This window comes from Meleagris gallopavo, chromosome 1 (assembly GCF_905368555.1).
Source record: "Meleagris gallopavo chromosome 1, MGAL_WU_HG_1.1, whole genome shotgun sequence".
NCBI classification, from domain to species: Eukaryota; Metazoa; Chordata; class Aves; order Galliformes; family Phasianidae; genus Meleagris; species Meleagris gallopavo.
In genome coordinates, this window is record NC_139404.1 from 102,808,703 (window position 1) to 102,821,968 (window position 13,266).

A 13,266-nucleotide genomic window follows, 5' to 3' on the forward strand; every position below is an offset into this window, starting at 1 on the left:
GAAACAGTTTCAAAGTGTTTAGAAAAACTCCTTTACGTCAAAGGAGAGACTGCTTTGCCCTCTTACTGTCACTGACAGCCTTTGAGTGGAGCCCTTTCAACAGCAGCGAGCATCTCCTCTCTCAGCTCTTTCCACAAGTTTCTAAAGGTACAAAATCCCTTCAGTTTAGCACATTATGGCCCCAGCCACTCCCTACAGTTTGCATCACAGGCACATTTGGCAACCGTGGTAAAAGAGCTACAAACTAATGAAGCAGGCACCATATGTTAGTTTCCTAAAATAAGGAGCCGCTGCAACAGTAGGAGAGACATCTGCTCTAGGCTCTCTGCTTTTCAAATGCAACTGTATTGTCCACTTGAAGTCAGAAAGACTTGTGGTGGAGGCTTCAGCCACGAGATCAGGGCAGATCCTTGTAACTAGAAGAAACCAGGGATGGCTTCTTCATCCCATCTACTGGTTCAAGAATCAGCCTCTTCTGTTGCTGAAGACAACGGTGGCAGCCGGATTTTTGGTCTACAATCAGCTCTCACTACAACATCCTATTGCCTCTTGCCCACAGTATTCTGGTAGCTTCTTTGCTCCCCTAAAGCTGTCACTAATGCAGGCTGCAAAATCCTTTGCATGAAGATTGAGAGAACCTGTGCTGTAGCTTAGAGCATGTTGGGTGGATAAATTGTGCAACTTGGGCTGCTGGCAGTACTCTGCCAACATACATCCTATCTACTCAGGGGAGCTCTGCCAGCACACACATGCAGCAGAGTGGGGACAGAGAGAGGTACCACTGAGGTGAAGAAGGCCTTAAACATTTCTCAGGGGCCCATTTCACATAAGCAGGCAAGATTACTTGATCCAGTATGGTCTTCTTCTTCTTGGAATCTGTTACTGAGGACAGCTGCATTTCACCCATTTTCTTCATCTTCTCATCCATATCGATCTTCTGCTCCAGCTTTTTTATCTCTGTTTTCAGGAGTTTGACAGTGTCCTCTTTGTGATGCTGCCTTGCAACTGCAGTTGCACAAGCTGAATGGATTGCAGTGATCCAGTTCTCGAGTTCGGTCTGGCTAGAGGTCTGAAGAGAGGGAAAGAGGAAAAAAGAAGTCAAGATCCTCTTTAAAATTGATTGGAGATTAACGAACACAATTCCAAGGAGTTTCGTTTCCCTTTGATCGTGTGAATCAAAGCCTTAAATCCACTTATGAGAGAAGTAATAAAAAAAATCATACTTAATCAGGCCATTTTTAGCACAGCATTAGGCATTCAGCACCTAAAATTACACATATATCTATGCTTTGCAGCTGTACAGTGTTTCCCAGTAAGTTTTTAGGAATTCAATACAATGTTTCCAGAATATGTAGCTCATCATTTAATAACATTTTCTAAACTCTCAGTTTCCCAAGGCAAATAATGCAGCAGCCTCTGTGCTCTCTGCAGTATGGAAAGCTTTTTTGGCACGCAATAGTTAATAATAAATGACATAAAACCTGTCCATGATATCCATTACTAGCTATATTATCATGCAGATGAAACTTTCTGCTTCTGAAGATCCCAAAGCTCTCTGAAGATTTCTCTATTACTATTTAAGGCAAGATCATCGTAAGTTTTATGGCCCCGGCACTGTCACTTCCCAAGCTTGTGTAAGACAGTTTGGGAAAAAGGGGAAGCATTAGGCTGGGGCATGGGACATCAGTATGTTTTCCTGGAGGAGGGCATTTCTGATTAGAGGCTTTTGTCACGGAAAAAAAAAATACTTCAAAGCATTCCTTTTCAAGACTTTCAAAATAAAACATAAATCTTCTCGGTCTTCTTACAAAACCTCACTCCCTTTTACAGTACATTGTAAAACAAAATTTACAGCCAAGTCAGGGTTGCAGCGGACTTGCTCTGAGTGCCAGTCTATAGCAGTAATCACACTGGTATTTGGCTCATGGTTGAAAAGGTAGCAAAGTGCCAAACCACCTTGTTCTCATTAAATTTTCTGATGATACCTGCTTTATAAATAGACAGCACAGTATGACTTCTCCAGTTGCCAGCAAAGATGAAGAAGGTCATCCTACTGCTGTACTTGCAGTCACAAGTAACAGCTAAGGCTGCAGCTTCCTGAAGCCACGGAAAGATTCCCATACAAGCACAACTCTGGAAAGCTTTCAGGTGCACACCAGACTTCAGGTTAGTGCTCCTAAAACTTCTGTGGGACTGAAACAGGTGAAGCACACATGTCCCAGAATACCTTCATTAATTCAGTTTAGGAGTACTAAGAAAAGACAGGATCTACACACCAAAAAAGATTGCTCTTTTACTACTTTTTTCATGTCTTCAGTAGGCACTGTACAAAGCAGATTGCTAAAATTGGGCAGGTTCCCTGCCCAGGCAGTACTTCTAACAGGCCCTCATTCATAGATGCAGGCTTATAATGTCTTACTGCTACTGCAGAAGGCATTTTGAGAACTCCTCACACTTGAGGAGGTGAAAAATTGCAGAACAGGATTCACTTTGCCTTCATCAGGTGGTGAAACCTACCGCCTCCAACAGGAGAGGGGACCACTGGACTTGCAACAAGATGTTATGTTTTGTTGATTCCTATAAAATTATAGTAGCAAGAGGTCATCTTTTTATTTTATTCAATTGTAAAATATCTGTATACTTTTAGATTCAGGTTTCATCTGGGCTTCTGGGGAAGAGTTAACTAGAAAAGGAATGTGGAAAGGATTTTAAGAGTTCAAGATCCTTCTGGTAAAGAAGTAGGCATGGGGAGTCACTCTGCTTCTCAGCGGAAAGGACCACATAAACAAGCTGCAAACATCTGATACATAAGTATGAGGTGTCACAAGTTGCACTGAGCTCCTGGAAAATACATGTGACATCTACAAGTAATGGATTTGTGTAGGCATGGTAAGAACTGACTGAGCAAGAAATTATGGTGTAGGAGGTACGTGATGTCTCTAGGTGCAATGCAGTGGGAAGGCTTGTTACAAGATGTCCAATATCTGTACGCATCACAAAGTAACCCTATTTTTTTCTCCCTAAGTATACAGTCTCCGTAGGACTGAAAATAGTCTTACTTAGGTCTGTGGTGTCTTCTCAACAAAATCGCTACTACAGCAGTGTATTATGTGGGGATATGTATGTATGACATTAGTAGTTAAGTAACACTTAACTTGAACAGCCATATGCATACTTGGGCTGCTCCAGACACAGCAGAGGAGGCCCTACAGCACAGTCACTAGCACTTTGTTTCTACCACTATGGCTGATCTACCCAAATCCATCCCTTCTTTCTCTTCTGCTTCTGCTTCATTAGAGTTGCATGAGTTCTCTGACAGGAGACATGTCACATAAAAATTTCTGCCGCCACAAGGCAATAGAAATTATTCCTTTTCATTTGAAAAGGCTCACTTTTGCTATTTACTACGAAGTTACAAGAAAATCTACCCATGACATAATGACACAGGGTTTTTAATGAATAGCACCCTATGAAATGTGCTGCATGTGACCTTTTCACTATTTTACATCTACTGGCATTAATTTTATGAGAATTAGGGTTTTCCCTTAGAAAACTGGAAGGAAAATAATTTGTATTAGTGGACCAGGAGGAGGTGGTGCTTGATGGTCTTTTAAATACATGCTGAGACCACAAGCACCATGCTTTCCTCCCAGATGAAGCTCTCCAGGTGGCAAAATACATTTACCCTCTCCAAGAAAAGCATGAAATCGAAGAGGGACAGTGCAGTATTCCATCATGAGGGGAAGAAAAAAAATCAAACTGAGGCAGCAGAGAAGAAAAAATCTGCTGTTTTAAGTATGCAATCAGATAGTCTCTTCAAGATGTAAGCCAGCACCACCTTTGAGTCAGCAAAGTTGTTTTATTTTGTACTAGTTTGAGAATCTAGTCATTTGTTTAGGACAGCAAAAAGGACCTACAGTATAATTATAAAGATGTGCTTGTGGGGGGGAAGGTTATGACAGATTAATTTCTGGTTTAAGAAAGCAAGAAATTCTGAATACACTGTCACTGAAAAGGGAAATGAAACATATAAATAAGCAATTCCTTCAGTTAAGAGAACTGAACCCAAAGAGGAGAAAATGGCACCACCTCAATGTAGGTTGGTATTTAGAAATAAGGAGATCACACCTTGACTAGTGACAAATTGTGATAAAAAATTGGAATGCCTCCCCAAAAAATCACTCAAGGAAGCAGTAGTTATCAAAAAGATTAAATATGTTTTAGTGAAATACATCAACTAATGCTTGATCTTCAATATAAGTTCTGGATATATTATTCAGATGTTTCTATTTTCTGATTTAGAAAATATAAATAATAATTCTAGATAATAATTTAGTGTACTGTCAAACAGCAGCACAATTTTGATTGATGCCTGAATTCTGCACAGCCATCAGAAATGAAAAACTTATCATGGGTTCCAAGGAGTTGGTCATGTAAACCAGTCTAGCTACTCCACAAGGCCCTATTGACATACACCTCTTTCAAGACACAGAGAAGTGTCACAGTTAAGGCATCACTGTGACCCCTATTTAGTAATTGTCCTCGTCTGTAGGTACACTATAACTGCATTACAAAGCAATGCAAAATTTGTAGTTTTAACAGGGATGTCAAAATTTTTCTTAATTATACTTTGCACCAACCATCTAGACAAAAAGGATCCTGCCAGGCAATAAAAACAACAGATCTGACAGAGATTCACATGTGGTGTTGGGGCTCTTGAGTGGCCTTTATAAAACATATTGTGTCCTTCCTCTTGCACTGCTAGAGGAAAATCTCAAACCTATTGGAGTCAGCAGGATTTTTCTATTGATTTGAACCAGAGCTAAGATTTCCTCCTTTGTCAGTAGAACAAAAAAGAGAACAAACCTGTAAAACCTTCAGCCCAAACCAACCTGAAAGAGGAAAGCGTCCCCAAGGGAATTGCTGAGACAGAAAACAAAGTCCTTCTTGGGGTGTTCAGGCACCGCTTGCACTATGCTGTTTTCCACCCAGACGGCGTGCTTTGGGATGCTGTTGTGGTCAATGCCAGATCGGCCATCAGTCTCATAAAAAAACAACGTGCATCCTAAAAGAGAGCATCAGATATTAGTAAACAACACATTTAAATGCGACAGCCACCCTGCACCTATTCAGAGCTAAAACTTGGGACTGTAAATCATCCATCAAGCTGTCACAGGGGTGGGAGAGGATTTGCCGGGGCTTGTTCAGGTTTTCAGCCCTGTGGCAGACAGTGCTAGCAGCAGCACAACCAGCTCTCCACACCTCCAGCCGTGCAGTACACCCAGTTGTATCCCAGCAGAGCCATTTTGTTCACCCTGTGACTGCTTGAACAGCTGCAGATTTGAGCAGGGAAGGTCACAGGCAGTAAAACGCAGCCCTGGATGAGTCCTGTCATTATAAATCCCTGTGGGGGAGTACTCCACAGCCACCCAGTCCCGCCAAGGAAGCCCAAAGGAAGATGCAGGCCTGGGAGCACAGCCCCTTCAGCAGTAGCAGCCAGCTGCAAGCTGGCCCTGCCAGCCCTGCTGAGCAACCAAGAGCCCGGGGCACATCTCGGCCTCAGCCTCCTGCAGCTGCTGGCTACTGCAGTCCCTCCAAGGCAAAGTCGGGCTGCTTAATTACTGCATGCAGATGAATAACTGGAAGGAAAAACGGACTGGAATGAACTGTGCTCACTGAAAGACCGAAGTACACACACACACACACAAAAAAACCCTTATTCCACTGTAACATTTCAACTGTGACTCACGGTGATATGGACAAAAACAAAAAAAGCATTTCAGCTGATGACGGCAAAGAACCTGCTGGTTTTACAAAATAATCATTACAGTTCTCTGGGGGAAAAAAAAAAGGAAAGGTATAGCAAATCTGCAACTGTAGGGTCTTTTTCTCTCCCTCCCACCTCCCGATATAATCTCCAATTGTTAAAACTGAAACTGGCGCATTGTTTCTCTTCACTGGAAACAGCCCTTGGTGCAAAGTGATGCCCTGTTACCCAGCCACTCAGAAAACTATTTGCAGACAAACAATTGCAGCTGTTAACTTCAAAGCCCTGTTTAAATACTAACATTATTAAGGCACAGCAATCTAAGGAGCAAACACTCCACTTGAGTCAAAGCACTTTAAAATAACATCTCCTCTCTGCTCATCCTTCCCCTTTCTCCTCCCAGATGGCCCTTTGTGTGCCTGCTCTTCACAGCAAGATCTTCCTGCCGTGGGGCCGCTCCTAACAGATCAGGGCTTTCCCCTGCCCTCTCACCCTAGGCCTCTCCTCTTTTGTTTTCCCAGCCTCTTCAACTATTGCAAGGAAGAGCTGGGCCATGCCTTTCTCCTTGGTTTTAAAATAGCACTGCAAGTGCTCTTTGGGAAGGACAGGACTTTAATCGAAGCTTTCTGGATAGCCCCATCCATAGCAGGAGATGCGGTCTGCTGCTCTGCCTCCTCCAAAGAGCAGACCATGTCGGTCACAGCTGAGGGGAAAAAGCCCGGTCCTGATACTGCAGGCTTTGCTTCCCACTTTGTTGCATAAAGATCAACGAGAAGCGATTTTGGGAGGCCAGCTCCTAAGTTTTGCTGCTTCCTTAATGTTTAAAGTGCTCAGACACCAAATAGGATGGAACACCACTGCAAAAATTCACAGAATTAAGGCTGTGAGGCTTGGGAAGCCGAGGAGGCCAGCAAGGAGGCTGGGTGCTGAGGGCTGGGTCACCACTATGCCACAGAGAAGTGACAGTCTCCTAAGTCACAAGCCAGCCTTGCCAACCAAACCACAGCTTCCTGACCACACTAGCAATGTGTTGTAACTCACTAGGCGTTACTACCCTTGGAGCAAATAGAAGCCTCAGAGAACAAGGTACAATTGGTGCAAAGCAAAACAGGAATGTATAGCACAGCAGCCCATGCATGAACACACATCAGCAGTCACCATCTGCATTAGAAACCTGCATTATCAGGTGCATGCTGGCTGCTCACAGGTATTTGGTCCATCAGCAAGCCCTAGACATGCCTCTTAAAGGCAAACACCCAGGCATTAGAAGAAGCCATCCCAGATGATGGCACCAGGACCCCCAGGTATGAACCCTGCTTCAGTGCAGCACAGTCACATATCTGTGACTACTCGCATGCCCTAACACAAGCATGACAATAGCTATCAAATAAAACCCTCCGCTGAAAAATCAGGACCATTTCCTCGTTCTTGCTACTAATTACCCAGCTAATTACCATGGCAGCTTTTTTAAAGAGCCTGGTCTAGTGGTATATTCAACTGCTGTAACACCCATCCCAAGGGTCAATGCGGACTTCTATTTGAATGAACGCTTCCACATTTGCTCTGTACCTTTCAGGGAAACCCAGTAGTGCTTCCACTTCCTGCGTGTGGCCGACTCCACTTTCTTATTCTTTTTGTGCACCAAAAAGTTTTTCACTGCCAGAGCACCAGCTTTCCGTACCGTACCCTGGGCAGCAGTCAAGAGGATGTCTGACTGCCCCGGGGAGCTGAGCGTGCCGCTGCTCTGCTCGTCACTGAGGGCAGAGCCGGCCTCCTCCATGTTCTCACTGTTGGTGGTGCTCATCTCCAGCTCCCGGCGGAAGTTCTCATACACCCCCTGGCGAAGCCCGTCGCCCGTTGAACTGCTCCCGCTGTCGCTGCCGATGAAAGCCCGACTGGCTGTTGGTGAGTAGCTCGAGTTGGTGGCATTGGAGCGTCTGGAAAGGAGGTCAGTGTCGGTGGCTGCTCCCTCAATCCCACTGTCAGTGAACTCGCTCCCTTCACCCACGTTGACATCCTGGTTGAAAAAGAGAGACAGCATGAGGTGAAGACCACGCTAAGTGTTACCGGCCGAGTATGGCCTTCAGGAGACCCAAAGAGAAGCAGAAATTAACAAGACAGACTGCGCTTCTTCACATTCCTAGTTTGTCTGGCACTGGAAGATCCCCGTATCTTTCTTCTGAAGACAAAAACCTCGAAGAAAAGTTACAGCAGGCAGAACTTTCAGCAAAGTTTAAGAAAGACTAAACATACAAACACAATTTCAGGTGGTGTCTTTTCGGCCGTAGCGTTTTGGAATACAACACACAGCATCATTTGTTTACATTAGGCTAAGTTAACAGCACTGAAGGTTTTGCAAAAGGAGAACATATGGTAGCAAAAACTGCGCTGTCGAGAAAAGCAGCAATCGACCTACGCATTTTGAAAAGAAAACATTGGTATTGTACCTTCACACCTACGAATGAAGATATATTTTAGACATCCCAAGACTGTCATTGGGAAATTATATAACTGCGAAAGTACATTTTCCTTCTGCTAAGAAGTTAATGCATCTGAAATTATTCCTGTATGGTGTTATTTCTACATCCCAAACCCTGATAATGGGCCAGAATGTTATTGTGATAGATCCTGGAAAGAGAAGACCCTCAAGAGAAGACAGTTCCTGGTTCCCAAGAACTTGCAGGTGAAAGATCAGAAGAGGTAAGAATATGACTAGCTTGAGCAAGAAAGGAAACAACATAACTGAAGTTGGGTTTTGAAAGGCGGTGCACTGGTGGTTCAGCCTGTCTAGTGAAGCATGGCAATTGCCCAAAGGAGCACTGTCAGGGACTTCATAGCAGTTTTGCATCCAAGGGACAAGCAGTCCAAACTAAGAACAGTGACCTAACTACTACCATCTCAGCACGCAGAGGTGCTTTGGTGGCAGCTTTTGAAGGACAAATAAAGGCCAAGCCCTTTAAGTGGAGACAAACCCTATGTTTGATACTTAGGAGAAGAGGGAGAAGGGGAAGAAGATGCAAAGTGAGAAATACAGCTAAAACAATGGGAATTTCAGCCTCTGCTGTTCCTACACAAGAGACTAGTGCTTAACTTACATGATTAAAAAAATAAAAATAAAGGAGACTCTGCAAAGAGATGGCAGATTGCATTATTAAACTTGAGAGAGAGAGAGAGCAAACTTCTAGGTGTTGACTTCAGCAGAAGTCTTCTAAGTGTCCAAGTGTCTTCTAAGTAACTGTGCAGAAACCAAGAAACCCTCCACCAAGCTCTGCCTGAACTTTTTCTCCTGTGGAGCAAGAGCTGGATGAGGAAAATTCAGTGGGAGGGGAGGGGTGTTTCTGAATTTGACTAACTTGTAAGGCATTAATTTGTAACGGATGGGCTCATTCTTTATAAACACTATTTCTCCAGGGAGACCTGGAGTCCAGCTGGAAGAATAACCACTTCCTTCCCCACTCAATGAGCACAGTTACCTTAGTCAGTCTGGTAATTTAATGCAACACGTAGTGACAGACAAGCTGTTCTGGACAGGCCAATATTCCTCTACTCCCACTGCATGTGAATGATTTGAGCAGGGCTTCCCGTAAATGCAGTCATCTGGCTGTCCGGAGCAGTTTTCACAACCAGACTTTTTCTCCTGCTGTTCCAATCCACTTGTTTTTTTGGAATCCACTTATCCTCCCATTTATTTCAGCGCTGCAAATGAGGGATATCTACAGAAGGAAATGGGTGCTGCTCAGAAACCACTGTTTACAAAACACTGCTGCAAATGAAGCTTTGCGCTCCATCACAAAAAGTTGGATGGTGCAACTTATGATGACAGTACTCCATATGAGACCTCACACTCAGGGAGCCAGGACTGGCGTGGGTGCTCTGCACCCATATATCTGAGGCACTGCCCCTCTGTCAACACAGCTAACAGTGTAACAACAGGGTGCCAAAGAACTGAACCAGACCCCTTGTACTTACTGCAATAGTCAGTCAAACTAAACGACTGCGTTTTGCATTTCCTTTCTGGGGCTCTCTTCCTCTGTAAATTTTTTTGAAGGGAGAAAGTGTGTCACTGGTATAGCATAAACAAATTTGCATTTTGCAGGGAACATTATGCAACTGTGGCATTGAAAATTATTTGAGGTTTTTCAGATTTTTATTTTAGTAAATGACCTAGGAGATATGCAGTCAGTCCTGTATTATTTTATCCACATGTATAAAATGTACAGTTTATTTCAAAATTTCACCTACTGTAACCTTATAAAATATATCTCACTAGCATTGCTTGGTTTAAAAAAACAGCAAGTTACTTAAATGATCAACCTGAAGGAGCTGAGATTTGTCATGCAGCTGACCAAGGCAACACCAAGGAGTTGGTGCTCCTTAGCAGATCCAGATAATTTTTTCAAAAGCAGAAGCATACCCAGAGGTGCTTCAGCAGAGTGCTGCAATGCAGGCTCTCAAAATTCCTCGTGCCCAGCATGACGCAGTCTTCCTGTGTACCCTTGATGAGACACAGTGTCATTCGCCTCAGTTTCCCAATCCATAAATAGGAACTGTACTCAGTAACTGACATAAAGGGATAACAGCCTATTATTAATTAAATTAACGAAACGGTGAGGATGGAAAAGCCAGATTGAATGTTGCATAGGATGCTCATGAGTTTAAGTTCTAGCCAACACTGCAAAAGTCTTTATACGTTACCACAGTGCAAGTGACATGCTGGATGGGTCAAAAGGCATTTTTAGTCTTATGCTTCAGCCTTGCCCCTAACCTTCCTGTGCTTGCTGCACTCCCCTTCCCTCTCTGAAACACCCCGTATCAAACATTTCTAACCAACAGATTCAGGAGGTTTGGGGGGAGGAGGATCTGGGTACACAAAGGTCAGAATGGTTCAGAACTTACAGCCCGCTAATATTGTTCATGCTCATGAATTATGAAACGTAGCATTCACTGAGATTAGTGCTTTAGGAAGTCTGCTGTATGAGATGATTGGTCTACGGGTCTACGGGTTAGTAGGGTTAAGAGCATTCATTACACAGGTCTTTGACTTCTGAGTTCCTGCTGTAATGTCAGCTAGTTCTCATCAGAGGGTATGAAAAGCTCTCAAGAGTCAGATTGCATCTGGTGTGGCCATCTCACAGCGCTATAATCTGCACACTGAAGGGCATTCAATTAAGAGTTCAGCAGAAAGCACAGAGGTTTAGTATTGTGCTGCTGCAGAAATGTGCTGAGGATGAATGGGTAATATTCCCAAGACCAGCAGCAAACCGTAGCAGGGTTTGATCAGCACACCACTGGGGGCACAGAATTACTGCCATAAACTTTGAAATGAGAATGCCTACAACAGAGCATCCCAGCTCCCACTGTCAGCAGCACGGCTCCCGCCTATGAAACTGATGGGGACACAGGCCCCAGCTTTGGGGTTCAGCCTTTGAAGTACCTGCTGACATGGCCACCGCAGGCCAGTGCCCAGATGTGAAGTGAGCGTTGTGTAACCTTGATGAGACCTATTTAAAAATTACTCATGTTTCCTGCTCAGTTTCTCCAAGATCCCCGCAGGCGATGGCCACGTCTCCTCTGACGATGACTTACTACTGCTCCATGTCCACAACGGGATCAGCCACAGAGGCTTGCTAATGAAACAGATGTTTCACTCCCTGACAGCAGATCCAGGTAAAGCTTCTCAAGGCTGACAGTTAACTACAGACACAGCTCAGCCCTCATTACTCACCTCCCTGGCTCCTGCCCAGGTTTTCTGCTGCTCTCCATCAGGATGCAGACCGGCATGTGCCAGGCACATCACAGGAGCTGGGAGACAGCTGAAGATGGTAGAATACACATTCCTGAAGCCTGGAGTTTGGCACTTTATGCCCAGAATAAAAGCAACTACCACTAAATTACTCTGGACTTCTCATTATTATTATGGAGGGGCTCCATTTTATTTCCTTACTTAAAAAAACAGAAGTTTTATTCCACTTTGTCTAAGATTCAGGACACTGAACCCAATATTTCACACCTCGCCAGAGAGCTTGTGTTTTGTATTTTCAGCCTAGCAAACAGCTGTTTCCACACAGAGGAATATTTTTGCCCACAGAGACTATCACAGGAACCAAACGCAAGGCTGAAACTAAAATCTGTGCAGCCCCACTTAGCCTTCCCCCTGCTGTTTACCTAGCTCTGGGCCTGGGAGGACAAGAGGGCAAAGCAGGGGGGAGGTGGAAATCATTAAATTGGTCACACAAAGTACAAAATATGCAGCAAAGAAAGTGTATTTCCTCTGAGACAGAGAGATCAGAGAAGTCATGGGAATGGCAATTCCTGCAATTTTGCAAACAGAATAGGTCTCAGTCCAAGATGACAACCTGAATAAACAGAGGCTTTGTCCCTTTGATATAAGACTGCACTGTGGAAGGCAGGAAGAAAGAAGCAGAATGACCCCTGGCTGAAGGAGAGAACTAAGCAGGATCTGTGCTGCCCAATGCAAGTGCCTAAATGGAGAGTCAGTGACCATAGCTTCCACTAGCATCCTGGATCCCTGCGGTGGCTGAAGATGATGGAGCAGAGGTACCATTTCTTACTCTGATGGAGCTATCACACTGGTTGTGAATGTTCTAAGACTATGAAAAGAAGTTCAACAGAGAGTAATCAAGGGAAGGGGGGGAAGGTGGAATGTTCCATGTCAGAGCGATGCACCACAGAATTAAAAACCAGAGACAGACTGAATGCTGTCATTGTTAATAACAACAATGAAATGAGGCCCAGCAAGAAGGCCACGTGCCAGAACAGCTAAAACAGCCTTAATAGCATTCAAGTGTAATGAAGTGGAATTATCACAGTCCAAATCAAATGCAGAGATCGGGTAAAGCATTAGTGAAAATATGAGCAACCTACTTCTGAATACTCATGCAATGAGCACCTCTACACGTCCACTATGGTCACATTTGTTAAAAAATTACTGATAGACTTAGAAGACACATAATAAAACTTCTGCTTTAGGGAAAGAAAGAAAAAAAAAAGTCTGCCTTCAGCTAGCAAGGATCAGACAAGAAGTTTTGGGGCAGGTTCCAAGAGCCTTTGTCCTCTTTTTGAACCCATTTGGTACTGGCCTCTGCTAGCAAGGGACCACTGGGTGGGTGTAGCTTTATCCAGCTTTCTGGTTCATGACTGGACACATGCAGAGTGCTTACAGCAAGTAGGCACTCACCAAACTCCCCAGCAGTAGCACTGTTACATACACTATCAAAATGGTTTGCTGAATCACTTTCTCTTGCTTAACTGGCAGCTGCAGTTCATGGATACTTTAGGCACATTGGACTCAATAGGAAACATTCGACTCCTCTAATACAGAGTTCCTTTTGTGGATAATACTTTCTTCTTAATTAACCATTAGGTTGAAAGTACTGGTTGGTAAAAAAGTGACTGCCTGTTTTGTTTTTCTTGGAAGGGGCTCCCTCCAGGAGGACACAAATACTCAGTTCCCTGTCCTGTTGAGCAACAGAACAGTA

The 13,266-nt window shown here is 44.0% G+C and overlaps 1 protein-coding gene across 14 annotated transcripts in view; it reads right to left on the bottom strand.

Moving 5' to 3' along the window:
- The window catches only part of TIAM1 (TIAM Rac1 associated GEF 1), a 172,436-nt gene that overhangs the window by 58,231 nt on the left and 100,939 nt on the right, over nt 1–13,266 (bottom strand). For all 14 annotated transcript variants that reach the window (XM_085241793.1, XM_085241807.1, XM_085241798.1 and 11 more), the window contains 3 exons: nt 7,337–7,784; nt 4,893–5,065; nt 845–1,069 (listed from right to left, as the gene is read on the bottom strand). In XM_085241793.1, coding sequence (XP_085097919.1) covers nt 845–1,069; nt 4,893–5,065; nt 7,337–7,784 — 846 coding nt within the window. The remainder of the gene's footprint in view (nt 1–844; nt 1,070–4,892; nt 5,066–7,336; nt 7,785–13,266) is intronic.